The 16674-nt window shown below is 48.6% G+C and overlaps 2 protein-coding genes across 2 annotated transcripts in view; one reads left to right on the forward strand and one right to left on the reverse strand.

The window, feature by feature from the left end:
- Window positions 1–1184, reverse strand: part of TSHZ1 (teashirt zinc finger homeobox 1) — a 77203-nt gene extending 76019 nt beyond the window's left edge. Inside the window, exon 1 of the transcript XR_006890121.1 lies at window positions 316–1184. The gene's annotated coding sequence lies outside the window, so the exon portion shown is untranslated. The remainder of the gene's footprint in view (window positions 1–315) is intronic.
- Window positions 1185–1964: 780 nt separating this feature from the next.
- On the forward strand, window positions 1965–15365 carry PTGR3 (prostaglandin reductase 3). Its single transcript, XM_046671711.1, has 2 exons — window positions 1965–2684; window positions 9071–15365. Exons 1-2 carry the CDS (start codon window positions 2476–2478, stop codon window positions 9993–9995), a joined length of 1134 nt encoding a protein of 377 aa, XP_046527667.1. The 5' UTR covers window positions 1965–2475; the 3' UTR covers window positions 9996–15365.
- The last annotated feature ends 1309 nt before the right edge of the window (window positions 15366–16674 follow it).

The following is a 16674-nucleotide window of genomic DNA, read 5'->3' on the forward strand; positions in this document are numbered from 1 at the left end:
TCGGAGGGCCGGCCCGCGGCCCGCGCTCCATGCTGCCGCCTCCCCGCCGCCGCGCTGCTGCTGGCGGGCGCTCCTCCCGGCGCCGCTCCGGGCGCTCCCCTGCGCCTTCCTCCGCGAGCCGAGAGTCTCCGAGCGCAACTTTCTCTCCCCCTCTCTCCTCGCGGTCCGGGGGTCGCGGCGAGTGTTTTCAGTGCGCGGGTCGCAGCTTTCTCATTGTGCGCCAGCGAGGCCGATCCAGGCTGTCCTTTTCCTCCCCGCACTTAGTCTAAGAGGAAGAAAGCAAACAAGACAGAGGAGTGAAGCCCCCGTACATACATGCGCCGGGGGGAGATGTCAGGCGCTGCTCCACCTTCCGAACAGTCACAGATCAAACAGTGTCACCCTGCCGGAGCGCCACTTGGTGCCCCGCGCTCCCCGCGGGGCTTTGCCGCCAGGATCGCCGCTTCTTCCAATGCGAAATCTAATGCAAACACATTTTGATCATGGATTTTTGGCCGGTCTTGATCTTCCAACAGAAAGATTTTGAAAAATACAAAAAAGCACCCCCCCCCAAAAAAAAAAAAAAAAGCCAACAACAACAACCCGGAGAGTGTGTGCAAAGGGGTGAAGAGCAGACATTCACTGGGTGGGCGAGATGAGCGTGGAGTATCCCCCCAAACTCCTGGGAGAGAGGGAGATGCACTCTCGCTCTCTCCTCTTTTCAGTGAAATATAACACACATTCGGATCGCAGAGCTTTCAGACAGTCTCAACTGATAGACAGACACATCGAGCTGCTTTTCCTGCTTCAGTTTTTACTCCTCCTCCTCTCGCCAACGTCACCCTGACAATTACAAATAGGTCTCTCACAAACCATACCTGTCAATCTTTTTAATTGCTTTGTTTTCTTTTTTTTTTCCCGGAGCTAAACAATATGACACAAAAAAGAAATCTTAATACAGCATAATATAAAAGATTGCACATTGGAGAAAGACATTGAGGGGTTTGTTATTGTAATCCACTGGCCGATACTGGGTAAAACCCATGTGTTTCAAGCCAAGTTAAGTAGACTCTAGCTCCTGCAGATTTTTAAACCTGTTAGTACCACCCTCCCACCTTGTACACGCACCCACGTGGACACAAACTACCCCTGGCTGAAGAATGTCCTACATTTGAGATAAATACTCTGTGATACTTTTGCAATCTTAGTTTGGGGGTTACATTTGACTGGGGAGGGACGCTGTGTGGCTTTTCTATTTTGGTAATTCATGGGTCAGTGGAAAACAAGAGGATTTTTTCATTAATATGTATATCTTTAATAAAAATGTAAAGGTAGACTTAGCTCCTCACACAAAAATGTGGAAAATATTTAATTTGGTCCCTCTATGAAAAGTGAATTGATTATTTGGACAATACAGACAATTAGGAGAAAAACTGACACGATGGAACTGCAGATCTTTCTAGCTGGGTTACAAAATGAGGTCTTCACACATCATTGCAACGTCTGCAATCCAATTAAGTCCCTCGGCATCCCCACCTAAAACTTTAAAATGTTTACGTGTCCTGGGAATTTGGCTCTCTGATTTCCAATATGTGTGTTCCCTCCCAATGGGAAACCTGTAACAGTCTCGTAGAGGCTGCTTAAAACATTCATGGAAACACAAGAAATCTAGGCCAAAATAAATAAAACGGCTTAGTTCGTGCAACTTGCATGGGACAGACTGAGGGCAGAAGGCACGGGCAGGCCGTTCCGGGGCCAAGGGGCCAGGAGCCTGGGGCGCAGGGTGCACTGGGCGCCCCCGGCCCGCGTTCGGTGCTCGAGCGCCCGCACTGGTGGTGGGGGCTGCCCGCCCGGCACGGACCCCGGCCGTGCCCCGCCGCCCCGGCCGCGCTCGGGGTTGATTCGTACCACCTTGCAAGGAAGTGAACGCTTCGCACGGGAAGGGGAGGCGCCTGCGCCGGCCTCCGGGAGCCGCGCCGCTCCGAGGACGCCCGGGGCTGCCGGCGGCTCGCGGCCGCGGCGGTCGCGGGACGCGCGCGTCCCCTCGCCGCCCCCCTCACCCTTTCAGAGGAGTCAAATCCGGCTTTTAGAGCTTGGGGAGGGTGGGGATATCCGGTGCCTCCCGGGCGCCAGGAGGAAGGGGGAGGGCGAAGAGGATCCTTGGCCAGTCTGCGCCGAGCAGATTCAAACCAAAACAAAAAGATTAAAGGAGCAGCGGCCGGGGCGGCAGCGGTTCTGGGCCGGGACCCCGGGAGTGGTGCGCCCGGGAACCAAGGGGGCTGCGCGGACTCCCGGAGCTGTGCGCGGCGGGGCGGGAGGGGGGAGCGGGAGCCAGGCGTAGTGGGGAAGGGGGGGAGACGAGGGGAGGGCGCAGGCCGGAGGAGGGGCGGACCCGCCCGCTCCGCCCGCCCGCGCAGAGCTGAGCCGAGCCGATCGGCCCGGGCTGGGCGCGACCCCGGCCAGCGGCGGCGCAGAAAGCGGGCGGAGGCGCGGGCTATGCTGCGGCTAGTGCCCGCCGGGGCCCGAGCCATCGTGGACATGTCGTACGTCCGCCACTTCCTGGACTTCCAGGGCTCCTCCATCCCCCGCGCTATGCAGAAGCTGGTGGTGACCCGGCTGAGCCCCAACTTCCGCGAGGCCGTCACCCTGCGCCGGGACTGCCCCGTGCCACTCCCCGGGGACGGAGACCTCCTCGTCCGGAACCGGTGAGCCCGGCGCGCGCCCCACGCCCCGGCCCGCGCTGCGCGTCTCCCAGGCTGTCCCAGGCCCGCCTGCGTCCCCACACCCCGGCGCGCGCTCGGGCGCAGAGCCTGACTTTGCGAGATCCCTGGAAGTTGAACCCGCCGCCATCTGGCGAAGGCGAATGTAATGTGACTGTTGCTGGTGAGAATATCCGATGCCACCGAACGTCCTCATAACTGAGGGTTATTTTAATTTGGGATTCCCCTCCCCTCCCCCAGACCTCCCTCCTCCCCCTCCCGCTTCCGAAATAAAATCAACAGGACCCAGAAGGGGAGGCTTCCCGCCCGGCCCACCCGCGCGCACCCAGGGCTCCTGCGTTCACATAATCTTTAGGGTGGAGCAGGAACAGCCTGGACACAAACTGCGACGTTTAGGTAACGTGCTTTGGAGGAAGGAGGCCGGGGACCCCGCTGGCTTTTCCAGTCCGCTCCAGGTTGTCAGCCGCCTGGCAATGGCGGAGCCTGTTGTTGGGTGTGTTGGTGTGCCCCTCGCCGGTGTCGTCTGCCTGTTGTCAGTGCTGTGTGGCTGTTGTCTGTGCCCCGGAGTGTAGCGACGGGCGCGTGGCGCGCATCCAGGGCGGCTGGACAAGGGTCAGGGTAGGGGCATGGCTGTCTTTGCAGACCTTCGACACTCGGGTCGTTGCCGATCTTCTTACTATCTTTTCCACCTCCACACTCCTCGTCTTAATGTGTTTCTATCTCACTCATCTTTAGTAACTGGTGAAGCAACAGGAAGGAAAGGGACCTCACTCTGTCGGAGCTATGCCTGTGGGTCTCTGCTCCGTGGGTCCCCTCGCTGCCCGACTTGCGGGCGGGGTGTTCCCGGTCCGTCTGTCCCCTTCGAAGAGCAGGACTCGCTGGTCTGCTCAGTCCCCCGAGGGGTTACAGTATTGCATGTTTCAGGTTGAATAATACTATCGTAGGGACGAGTAAGTTTTGATTGTAACTATGTTATAAATTGTGTGCTAGGAAGTACTGTAAGTCCTCTGCAAGGACTGGAGGACAGAGTGTACCCTGCCGACGTAGCGTGATGCAACCTTTAATTGGTCCGTTTTAGAGATTCATATCAGCCTTCCAAACAAGACTGTACAACTGAAGAATTCTGATTATGACATAAAACTTTTGGAAACCTGTTGGAAACATAAAAATTGAGTGAGCCCAGGCTGCGATTGAGTGGAGGCTGAGGGGTCAGTGGTGGCGGGGTGTGCCTTAAACGGTGGGATGTGTGCCTCCTTTAGAAAGTTTGCGTCGGTGGAAGGGGCTGCACAGGATTTCTTCATTATGCGCTGAGACACCCAGGCTGTGGACATAAGGACATGCATCCTGCTAGGCTAAAAAACAGGGCTCGTGTGTGTTCACGAACCTACAAAACACAGGAGCAATTTAAGAGAAGTTCAGATGAGACCCAGGCTGAAAAGCCTGCAAATAGACTTTAACAGGCAAAGTTTCACACAGGCTTTTTTTCTTCTTTTTCTGATGAAGTACAATATTGACTGTGAACACTGATGTAAACACGCACACAGACAACTGCTAGAATAAAATCCCTTTTAGAAACAGAGTGTGAAATAGGGCGGAGGCGACTGAGCGGGGCAGGCGGGGGAAGGTGTGAAGTTAGAGCACTGCCGGCAGCAGCGGAGTGGGACCACCCGTCACGCCGCGGTCGCCTTTGGTGGAGGCAGCGCGGGGATCCTGGCCTCTACCTGCGAGTGTGCGTCAACTCCTCGGGGTCCTCCCCTCCCCTCCTCAGACTCCTGTCCCTTCAGTCTCATCGTGGCCCCTGGCTTTCCCTTCCCGGCTGGGTGCCCGAGCACCCCCCCGCCCCCTTCCCGCGCCCCCCCCCCCCCCCCAGGGCGCTGGGTCCCAGAATTCGGTGGTCAGAGCTCTAGAGTGCCGGCTCCCTGGTTTGGAGCTTATCAGTTTGGGTTGCTTTAAGATCCATGCCTCTATTTTCCTTCCACGTATGCCAATAGAAATAGTATATTTATATGTACAACTTGACCTCTAACTTCTGCCTTGAAGTCCGCAACAGACAGAGAATGGGGCCGAATTGCTGCGTGTTGGGAGTGGGCAAATCTTTGCCTCCCCTTTTTCCTCTGTTGGAAAATCGGCTCCTACCCCCAAATTGGAGGGAGATCCTTTATTCTTGCAAACGGTGTCAGTGGAGGTGGCATTTTACCGATTTTTTTTTTTAAGAACAGAGGCTTTAGAATTCACTGCAGTTGAGTTCATTTTAATCCTAGACCACATCTCCGCTGAGCAGTGTTAATTGCATGAAAATTTTATGCCAGCACATCTCATTTGATCGTGGTAAAATCTGTTCTGGACTGAATGGATTAAGCCCAAATTCACTTGTTGGGAAAGGTATTTTGGAGGTTTTCCTTGTGCTCCGTCTGACTTTTTCCTTCAGTTGATCCATTTGCACATCTCATTCCATCTTAACAGAAAATACAAATTCTTTATTCACAGGGAGGGAAGCGCTTCTAAACTAGACATCGATGTAGGATAATCAAGTTTACCATTTAGGAAAAGTGTGGGAAGGAGCACATAAAATCCCTACAGAACCTAGGACTGAAGTCCTTTATCCAGTTCCCACCTTCCGCTTCATGCGTCCGAGGACAGCTCCCATCTCCCGCTCGATGCCCAGCCGGCAGAAAAGAAAAAGAAAGGGAGCAAGCGCCACCGTGAAGTCCCTGTGCGCGCTATTTTTAGCTTTTTTTCGTACAATAGTGACACATTATTTCGTTTCCAAATATTTCTAACGATTTTCTGCTCAAGTGTAAGATGATGGAGCAAAGAGTTTGTAGGAATGACCAAGACGAGCTGGGGGGTGGGGAAGGCGTTCTTGATAAACGGTTTGCTGCTCACAGGAGGGTAACTATTTCTGCTGACTCTCCAGGCCGAGAATTCTTTTTTTCTTTTCCCCTTCTTTCTTTCTTTTCTTTTCTTTCTTTTTCTTCTTTCTATTTTTTTTTTTTTTTAAGGAAGGTCTGGTTTGGACAACTTTGTTTCCCAGTGTTGAAGGCTTTTGCTGTGGACTTGAGTTTGGTTTTTGTTCAGAGGAAAGCGTTTCCCTCCCTCTGAGGACTGCCCTCTTTCACAATAAACATGACGAAGGGGGTCAGGACTTTTTAGGGTAAATAAACCGAGTGACTCTGGAAGGGTATGTATTTGGGGAAAGCCGAACCGGTCCCGTTCTGTTTCCTGGATTTTAGTTCTGTTCCTCGATTTTAGTCTTTTGAGAGGATCCTCCCATCTGATCGCTAGCATCCCGCTCTCATTAAAAGCACGAATTTCAAATTCGTGGAGGAAGAGGGTACCAGGAGAGTCCCCAGTGCGCGCATCCTTCCAGCGCGCCTTTCCTCCTTTTCTCGCCTCTCGCCGTCCCTGTCCCAGCTCCCCGACCAGGGCCCCCTTTGCCATGGCGCCTGCTGCTCTTGAACTTGTTTCTGGTGGAGCGGAAGGCGCGGCTCGAGACCCTCCCGCAGCTATTCCCAAAGCCCAGGTAAGGACGAGGGCGCATCTGGGCAGCGGCGGGTCCCCATCAGCCACGGCGGCCACGCAGCTTGAAATCGAGGGTCTGGGGGCAAGCGGGGGTCCCTCATCAGGGGCTGGGCGACCCTGAAGAGGGCAAGGGGTGCGGAGCGGAGTAGCCGCAGGCTGTCGCCGCCGGCCTGAGAAGACTTTACTGACGACGCAGGCAATTTAGAAGACAGCAGGGCGGTGGGGGAGGGCACGAAAACTGGGGGTGCATGCGAGGCCAAGGTCACAATCCGGCCGCTGGCAGGCCCCAGTCAGGCGGCCGCTGCGCTCCGGTGCGCCATGCGATCGGGCCTCCCCAAGAACTTGACCGCCCCTGCGCCCCAGCTACACAGCCAGAAGGAACTGGGCGCGCCCGCCGGTACCCCCGCCTGGCCCAAGGAGGCCGAGATCACTGTTGTGGCCTGGCCGTTGGTCCCTCCACCCCAGTGCCGGGTAGCCGGTGCGGCCCCAGCCCGCTCCGGGGGTCGGAGGTACTGCTACTGCCGGCTCCTCTCGGTGGTGACGGTGGAGAGACCGCAGGCAGGGAGGGTCCGGCCGTCAGCGTAGGCTGGGCACTTCCGAGGGGAGATGGTCCCAGAGGCACCGATTTCTGGCGCCCTGCAGGCTGGCCCGGGCTCACCGAGGGTGCCGCTGGGGAGTCAGCGAGCTGGACGCCGCCAGGACCCGGCGCGCGGCGGGCCCTTCGGGTCTCCTGCACCACTCCAGCTCGACCGCAGTGTTGGATTTGGTTTTTAAGCAAAGCTCCCATGGTAAACTCAAGCTGCAGCTGGTCGGCTGCAGCCACCCAGCTCCCAGCAGAGTCCTACTCCCCCAACCCCGGCCTGCCCCTTGCTCCCCCCTCTGGTGCGTGTGCCCTCTCTCCTCGCTTTTCTCCGGGGCGTGTGCCCTGCACCGTCTGGCCACCTCTCTCTGGGAAGTGGCAAAGCACAGCCGTGGGCTTCGGGGGGGCGGGGTGCGTTTTCCACCAGCAGCGCCTTCCCGGTCGCAGGCCCCCCAGGGCGCGCCCGCTCCGAGGTGGGGGAGACCCAAGGGGCCGACTGCTACGGGCGTAGAGGGGGGTTCCCTCCAAGTCCAAGGCGAGGGCACCCCACAGAGGAATGGCCTCTTCAGTTGGACTGCAGAAACACCACGGGGGACAAGGCGGGAGGGGGGAGGGGCGAGGGGGCATGGGGCTGGAGGTCGGGCCTAGTCCCCCACCTCTAAGGCAGACTCCGCCGTCACTTCCACCCCACTGACGCCTTCCTGGGGTTTGCTTTACAGCCTGGAGCAGGGCGACCGAGAGAGGAGACGCTCTGGCTGGGCTCTGCCCTGGCTGCCTTCTGTGCAGTCCAGCAGCGGCTCTCGGAAAGCTAGAAGACTGGGCCTTAAGAATTATGTAAATTGAAAAGAAAGATAACACCCCACCCAAAAAAAAGAATAGAATGTAGGCATCTTGGTATTAAATGCCAAATGAGAAACGAGCAAAATTCATTTTTCCCACTTCTCATTATTTTGTATCATTTATGGGTATGGAATTCTGTAGGGTATTATTGAGGCTGTGTGGTATGCTAACTTCTGAAAGCAGCTTGACATGCCCAAAAGAAATTGTTTCCTGCTTTCTTATTTCTCCAATATGTAGAGAGCTTTCAATGTTGTAGATATACAGAGCATAATCATAAGGGAGCATTTATAAGTGCAAAGTATTACCTGTAGTACAGTGGAAGTGGATCCCAGCACAGGGCTGTTTTGGTTTATTAAGTTAAATTAAAAGTGAATTATTTTAAAATGACCTACTTACCAGCTTTCCTCCTGCCACCGCATACTACCATCTTTTCATTTCGTTACAGGTAGAAATGACATTTTTTGGGTCCTCCATTATGTGTCTAAGCGACCTCCTGACATCCTTTGTAGATGGCTTTTTTCCTTATGTATCCGGATATTTTTGTTATGAGGTATACTGAGATGAAAAAAGGCTGGTAAAAATACTGGCCCCACAATTAAATTGACTCTGGATACCAAAGTGAAAATAATCATCTGGTATTAATCAAGTTATGTCTCTGCTTCTTGTTGAGCAAAAATATAGTGACGATTTGCTTTCCTTTTCATCTGAAAAGGACTGTAAAATGTTGACTGTTCCATAAAAATTTCTCTATCCTTGTGAGACAATTTTTGTTCAATTAATCACAATGCATATTTTCACACTGGACGTAGTTACATCAGAAAGAAAATTCGTGGCAGCCACTCTAACAATGTTTTAAACAACCTCTGCAGGAACGTAACAACGGATGACCTTGCACATTACATCAATCTTTAATAATATCATTGTCATTACTATTATTATCTGAAGTGTTAAATTGTTGCCAAAATCAATACAAGTCTACTTCTTTGAATATATTTTATCCCACTGTTGTTTTTAACATCTTTGTTAAGAGGCCAATTAATTTCCAACTCACAGCTGGAGTGAAGTTTGTAGAATAGGGCTTCCTGACTTTTTTTTTTTTTTTTGGTTTATTTCTTTTTGAAAGAAAGCAGAGGGAAATAAATGTGAAATAGATAACTTGATGTTTAAAGTGATACGAAATTATTCCTAAACAGATGAAAGAATAAAATATACCAAAACTCTGATCGCAAATCCCTGCTGAACTAATACTTGTTTAATTTCTTTTTTTCAACTCAGTATCAGGACTAATTGTTTTGAATTTTATCAGAACATATAGCTTAGCCACCCCTTCCCAGTTACTGGAATTAGAGGAATTTTTCTAAGCAGAATATAAAGGCTTTGACGAAGAAAGCATCTTAATATATGTGTTTGTTTGTTTGTTTTCTTGTAGATTTGTTGGTGTTAATGCATCTGACATCAACTATTCAGCTGGCCGATACGACCCTTCAGTAAAGACCCCCTTCGATGTAGGTTTCGAAGGTGTGGGAGAGGTGGTGGCCTTAGGCCTGTCTGCTAGTGCCAGATACACAGTTGGCCAAGCTGTGGCTTACATGGCACCCGGCTCCTTTGCTGAGTACACCGTGGTGCCTGCCAGCATTGCAACTCCAGTGCCCTCTGTGAAACCTGAGTATCTCGCCCTGCTGGTAAGTGGTGCCACTGCATACATCAGCCTGAAAGAGCTCGGAGCATTGTCGGAAGGGAAAAAAGTTTTGGTGACAGCCGCAGCTGGGGGGACGGGCCAGTTTGCCGTGCAGCTTGCAAAGAAGGCCAAGTGCCATGTAATTGGAACCTGCTCTTCTGATGAAAAGTGTGCTTTTCTGAAATCTATTGGCTGTAATCGTCCTATCAACTATAACACCGAGCACGTCGGTACTGTCCTGAAGCGGGAGTACCCCAAGGGTGTCGATGTGGTGTACGAATCCGTTGGGGGAGCCATGTTTGACTTGGCGGTAGACGCCTTGGCTATCAAAGGGCGCTTGATAGTAATTGGGTTTATCTCTGGCTACCAAACTCCTACTGGCCTATCACCTGTGAAAGCAGGAGCGTTACCAGCCAAACTGCTCAGGAAATCCGCCAGCCTCCAGGGCTTCTTCCTCAACCATCACCTTCCTGAGTATGGAGCAGCCATGGACCACTTGCTTCAGCTGTGTGGAAGTGGGGACCTGGTTTGTGAGGTGGACCTTGGCCATCTGTCTGCAGAGGGCAGGTTCACTGGCCTGGTGTCGGTATTCCGGGCTGTTGATTATATGTACATGGGGAAAAACACTGGAAAAATTGTAGTTGAATTACCTCACTCTGTCAACAGTAAGCTGTAAAAGCAGGACAATGACACAAATCAAAGGAGAAAGAAAATGGGCACTTTATGCCTCAGAATTACTCAAGTCAACTTATTTTTAGTTGGTAATGGAGCTATTTCTTAAAACAAGAGGAAGGTGTTAATAGGTTTCTCTTTCTCTTTTCTTTTCTTTTTTTTTTTTCCTGCCCCTCCCTTGAAAAAAGAATGTCCTAATAAAACTTCCTTCAATGGCTCAGAGGTAAAACTTTTACATTCAAGTCTTCAGTCATGGACAGACTCATTCCAGATTTTATTGTTCCAGCGAACTAAATTAACTCCTGATGTGAGATCTGAGCAAATCAGTATGTCTTCAGCTTGATGAGATTTTAAAATCAGTCTTGAAAATGGTTCACAAATTCTTTGCTTTGGGAAAGTTTGCTCTTGTGCTAATAAGTAGTTAATAGATGAGAGGGATTGCAAAAGTCAGACGTATTTCAGAGTCCATATTCTCAGGAAGTGGCCTTTTTTTCCCTATAAATCATTAGCCAACTAGCTAAATAGAAATTTGGAGGAATTCTCCCAAAACTTTGATTTTGTTAAATTCTTTTAAAAAATGATTAAGTAAACACAGACTTATTTTAAAGAAGTATCTCTTATTTAGTGGCTTTTGGGCACAATCCTCCTGGTGAGGCGTATGGAATGGAGAATTTCTCTCTTCCCTTCAGAAGCAAATTAGTATTGAAAACGTATAGACAAAAAGCAGGTTTTAGAAAGAGAAATTACAGAGATTCAGGGGACTTTAAAAACTTCATACCTGCACAGGAAAGGGAAAAGTATGTGCTCCAGCCACAGCGGGAGTCTCCGTAATGCAACTGTGCCATGCGTGTAAAAACACACTGCAGGCATCCCGCCAGAGAGCCGCGCCAGCCGGAAGTGGGCTATGTCACACAGCGCCGTTTTCAGAAGGGGCCTGGGTGATCTTCAGTAACAATGCAGTTGCTTCATGTTGTAGACGTGCGGACGTGGAAGGTGTGTTTTCTCTCCGACCATGGAAGCAGACTAGCGGCCACTGGTCTTCTGTCCCCATTTTACTTCTCTCCGTGCTCTGGTGGAACGAGATGCTTCTTGTCACTCTCCCCCCGTGTCACACACACGCGAGTAACGAGTCATGCGCCTTCTCTTCTGAATCATGCCCCGAGCTGCTCCGCCTGCCTCCTAACCTTCAGCTCACCAAAGACTCCTCCAGCTTTCATGGTTGAGTTGGAAATCCCAGAGTGCCTTTCTAATGGAAGGCAAAACCCACCAGATTATTTTTCAAAGCCTTGGGTTTCAGTGTTTCGAACATGCTACACAAATAGGAACACAATTAAAGACGCCCCAGGAAACTTGGTGACCATATTTAGTTTTTCTTTCCTTCCATCTGAGGAGCAAGGAAATCCTACTGCTGAATAGCTGTTAGTATCTATTTTACAAGATTTACTCATTTTCAGGTACCTAATGTAGCTGCTAGCATGCATGCACAACAATACAATTTATATGGTAAATGGGACCAAATAATGGCTTCACTGAATGTTATGGCTGCACTGAAGGCAAATGTCACGGTAAATAGCTGCCAAATTATGGATCATGCCGAAGTGTCACAACTGCACTAAAGACAAATAGCACTGGAGGCTATTGCCACTGTGACGCTTTTGAGTTATGAAGAAGAGTAGCAGCCTGATGCGAGGCTCTTTGTGTCCTCGTTATAGCAAAGGGTTACCAGTGCAGGGACAAGGGAAGCTGGTCCAGTGAGGGGCTCGGTTATTAATCTGTCCCTTTCAGACCTCACAGCTGTAGGAAAACGGAAAGGGACTTTGCCTGGCTTTCAGATACACAAACAAAGGGGAGGGGACAGGTGTTATGAATGTAACTGCACGGGAAATGCCTGGTCAGGGAGAAACATTGTAATCAGCTCATCAAAGAATATTATTAAATTTAACATAGTGTATGTTTGATAGGCTTAGCTGCTGCTTATGCAGAGAGACGTGTGAAACCTCAGCAATGATGCACTTTCCCCCTTTGTCAAGACTTGAGGAGTAAGGACGTTGCCAACCAAATTGCTTCTTCTAAACTGAAGCCCGTCCCGGTTTCTTTCACTTTAATGGGTGGGTAATAAAGATGAAAGACCAACATTTTAACTGATGGATCCCTTAAGCTACAGAATAGAAATTTATTATGTTTTGAAGGAATATACTAAATTCAGCTATGTAAAAAAAAAAATTTCAAATACCCAGGTTTAAAATAAAATATAATCTGAAAACCTCATGCTCTCTCTTTCCCCAAACTGAGGAACTACAGTGCATACTGTTTTCATTTATTCTTAGAAAACACGCATGAAAGATTCCGCCCATTCAGATAATGCCAAAAATATGTTTAAACTTTTTTTTTGTTCTTCTGAAAAATGATTTGTAAATTGAGGGTCATAGTTCAGCATCAGTTTCATCTTCTGGGATTATCGTTCAAGACCAGCCGCTAATGGGAGGTGAAATGGTGCGATGCTCTCAACACCTTTCTTCTGAACTGCATTACATATCACAAAAAGCACATCCATAATTCAGGGCAATTGTCAGTCTTTGTTTTAGAGATGGGGCCGGGGCTGGATGATCACGGGGGATGAGTTATTTCTTGGTTCTCAGGGTGGCCTTTTCTGCACAGCAGCCTTGAGGCCCCTGGCTGGGCAGATGGAGGGGCTTGACTCTGGTAGGCGAACCGAGAAATGCAGGGTCCCAGCTATTCCTTACCATTCCGTTATGACTTCTAAAGAGCCAAATGCTGTTCCTTCAAATTTGTTTTGCATACAAAAAATACCAACAATGCCATTTCGGGTCCCTTTGACAATGACTTCTGCTATTGGCCCAATTCAGCATTAAAAAAAAGAAATTCAGGGAATAGTTTGCAAAGAGAGAACGCAGAAGTTTTGCACAATACATTCTATAAATTGTTCTTATATGATTTCATCTGAATGGAGTTCTCAGGGGTAGGACGGAGCCTCTATAAATGGTCATTAGTATTACATTCAGTATTTATCTAATGAAAGTGCAGTGACAAGTGGCTGCTTCTTATTAAAATGAAAATCCTGCATTATGTACTTAAGGAACATTCCAGCTAATGAGGATGTAATGTCCTCGGTACAACACAGACCTTCTTTTTGTGTTCACCACCACAAGATGCTGGAAACTTGACAAATGATATCATTTCAGACACATGCCTGCCGTAGGGACCTGCTTTTTGGCTTCCTGTTTCTGGCTTTTATTTGGGTAACATTTATAACGGCCACCCGACTTGTAATGGTAACGTTTTAACCCCTTCGTGGAGTTCCCAATTAGCGTGAATTTATTACATTCAGCGTTTCCTTTAAAAGGCGGTGGGAGTTCCTACGCCTGAAAATATTTCTCCTGATCACTTTATCACCCGTACATATAAGATAAATACCATATTTTAGATTTATATAAAAACAGATGAGCAACATACAACTTTCAGAAAAAATACAATAGGAAAAGACCAAGCACAATCAGCGACGGCTGATCACTTCTTCAGGGTTAAAATGTAAGCTTTATGAATGGAACCCAGATGCAAAGTGGCCTGATTTGACAGATTCATAATTGCTGTTCTCCATACCTTCCACTCTCTTGTTTTATTAAATAGTGTTTGTTATTTATAGTACTTATTTAGAGACAGACGATTTATCTATGCAAACTTTATTAGTTAATTTTTGGGTTTGGAGTTTGAGGTTTGTTTGTTTTTTTTTGAAAGTTAGATTTTCTGTAACTAATTTTCTAGTTATGGCCCAGAATTAAATATTTCAGATCATATTTCAGAAGTCAAAATGTAAAACTCTGGATTATCAATGCTGTTGGTGTGGACATTTTAAGCTTTGAATTTTATTTTTTACTAGATCTTTAGCATCATGTTATTTCAACTTCTAAAAGGAAGAATGTTTGATATGAGAACCTTACTGCTGTTAGATGAGCAAACTATGGAATGTTGGCCAAAAAAAGGACCATATAAAATAGGTAAATAATATTTTACCAATATGTATCAGTTTAAGTAATTCTTGATAGAAGAGAGTTGATATTCAAAGAAAGTCAAATAAGGTGCATATTTCAATTATGTATGCTTGAGTCTTCTGTAGAATTCTTTCACTAGACCTGAGTAGCTAATGAGATGTGACAGCAAATGTGGCCTGGTGTAAATACCGTCCCCCCATCTATTCTTGACCCGACGTGGTGCCCACTGCAGATCTGCCCTTCAGTGCTTGCTCAGAGCATCCTGGGATGCAGGGCCACCCTTGGGAAGCATGTCTGGAACCCTCCAGCCATGGGCCAAGTACTGCATGTACTTGGGGGAAACCAATATGTGCCTGGTCTGTGCCCGGAAGCACTGAGCCAAAAGTACAGTGATTCCAACAGCCCCCGAAAGGAAGAGTTTCCCTTGAAGGGCACTATCTGACAGCCTTTCTGCCAACATGAAATTAAAATAATAATTAAAACACGCCCAGCTGACTGGTGGTAGCATCCAATACCAAAGATGGATTTGTGCTTAGAGCTCAGAAAAATGTTCCATAGAATTGTCAGCAACTGTCGTGCTTTATCCTCCCAGGTGAAGAGCTGCACCGTATCTTAGAAGGACTCGAGCGAACGGTTTCTTTGGCCGGTGGGAGGTGCGGGAAGCCCTTTAGGGAATAAAGGGGGGCCTTCTTACGAGAGCCTTTGCCTTCTCTCTGCGTGCCCGCACCTGGGGGGTGGGCCCGCAGACACTGAGAGCTGGGAGGAGCCTGAGACACTCTGCTCTCATAAATGAGAAGACTCAGTTGTCCTTTAAATGGTAAAATTTGGGATGTAAGGGATAATCTAGTTCAACCCATTTTATAAATGAAGACACTGAGATTCAGCAAGAATAGGTGCTTTATCCAAGGTCACGGAGTTCCCTGGACTCAGAAATGAAGCCGGAGCACAGCCAGATTCCTTCCTGGTACCTCAGGCCGCTCTCTCTTATCCTCTTTATGCTTTGCAAAGGTCCCTCACTATATGGCTGATTGAAAGTGTCACAAAATAACAACTGGCCTCTGTTATATATCTTTTGGTGGATGAGATGCTGACCAACCCAGGAAGAATATCACAGTTCCGGCCACAAAAGTGGGCTCCACTCCAGACCCCCTTGAATCCAGCACAGGTCAGGGGTCCAGGTCATTTGATTCTGCCATCTGAATATCACACAGCCTTCAGGAAAAAATTTTTAAAAACACCTCTGTGGAATTAATGGCTGAATGCCTACAATTTAGTTTTAATACTACAAGGAAGGTTTTGTCTCCTGTCAGTGTATTTTTGTTTGTCAAATAATGAAAATGAAATAAAGAAAATCTTTATTATCATGTGTTGAGTATTTTTTTCTAGAGTCATTTCATCTGCTTATGTTATTGCCTATAGAAAGCTGATAATGTTTGATCATCTTTTAACAGCAAAATATCTAGAACCTAAAATTGCTGTTCCACCTGAAATTGAAGTCTAAATCTGACGGACTGGGGGCTGTGGTGGACAGCGCTAGGCAGTGGCGGCGGGAAGTACTGTGAGGTGAAGGGACATGCACGGGGACAGACGTCAGTGGGTCCCACGTTTCATGTTCACGTGTGGCAAGAATCTCACACTGTACAAATGACAGATCGTAACTAAGGCTTGGAAATGAGCCCTTCACAACCACACGATATTGAACATCCATGTCTTTCTACGTCTTTTCTGTCTTCCTGCAACTCATGCATAACAAGCGTAAACTTTCAACTTCACACGAACAAATCCTTTCCCCATAGAAACAGCTTCTTTTACCATTGAAAAAACCTTTGCAGGAATGGCAACGATGTCAAAGGCAGTCTCATTTTGTAGAAAACCTGATTTCTCACCAGGGACTGGAAGCAGTCATGGTCCCTCTATATGTTGTTGGAATTTGCATTTGGAAATTGAATTGTCTCCTTGAGGGTTTTCACTCAAAGTAACTTTTGGAGAATTACTTAGATCCGGGTACATCAGGGTACATGGTATGAGATTGAGCTGAAGGGGTCCCAGTGTCACCCCAGCTGTAAAAACTGCTCATACTCTAAGCAGTAAAATTAAAAGTGCTGCCATTGTCATTAGTGAAGGATATTTATCGTTTCAATTTTTACATGTCCTTTATATAACATCTTGTAACTTGCTCACAAATTTGAAGTGTTTGAGTACCATGTCACTACCTTCACCTCTTTACTCTTAAATAGAGAAAGATGAAGGATGCCCTCTTGAGAGATGGGAAAATTAAGCGCCAAAAGATGCCTTGCCTGAATCGCTTGGTCCCTGCTTGAACAGAGACAGGTCCGTGGAGAGCTCCCAGGGCGAGGCTGTCTTCACTAGGGTGCTGCTTTTCCAGCTACCCTGTGCACACATCACCTGTTGCCATGCAGGTCCCAAGTCAGCAGGCCCACAGTGGGGCCTGGGTGGCGGCGTGTCCCACGTGATGCTGGTGCTCCTGGTCAGGGGACCACACTTTGAGTAGCAAGGTAGTAGATCACTTGCCTTTGGAGAGATTCCCATCTTGCAAGATGCTGTTTATGAGGAATTTCTGAGCAACCGAGGGCTACCCAGGCGTGAATTACAAGAACAAGCGCTTGATGTAACTGCAGAAAGAGTTGTGTTTTAGCACCACGTTTTCAGCTT

This window comes from Equus quagga, chromosome 9 (assembly GCF_021613505.1).
Source record: "Equus quagga isolate Etosha38 chromosome 9, UCLA_HA_Equagga_1.0, whole genome shotgun sequence".
In the NCBI taxonomy this organism is placed as follows: Eukaryota; Metazoa; Chordata; class Mammalia; order Perissodactyla; family Equidae; genus Equus; species Equus quagga.

Bases quoted from the DNA above. Each gene is read 5' to 3' on its own strand.
- PTGR3 (XM_046671711.1), top strand. From the start codon at position 2,476: ATGCTGCGGCTAGTGCCCGCCGGGGCCCGAGCCATCGTGGACATGTCG. The intron at 2,685-9,070 runs GTGAGCCCGGCG...GTTTTCTTGTAG, and splicing joins GACCTCCTCGTCCGGAACCG to ATTTGTTGGTGTTAATGCAT.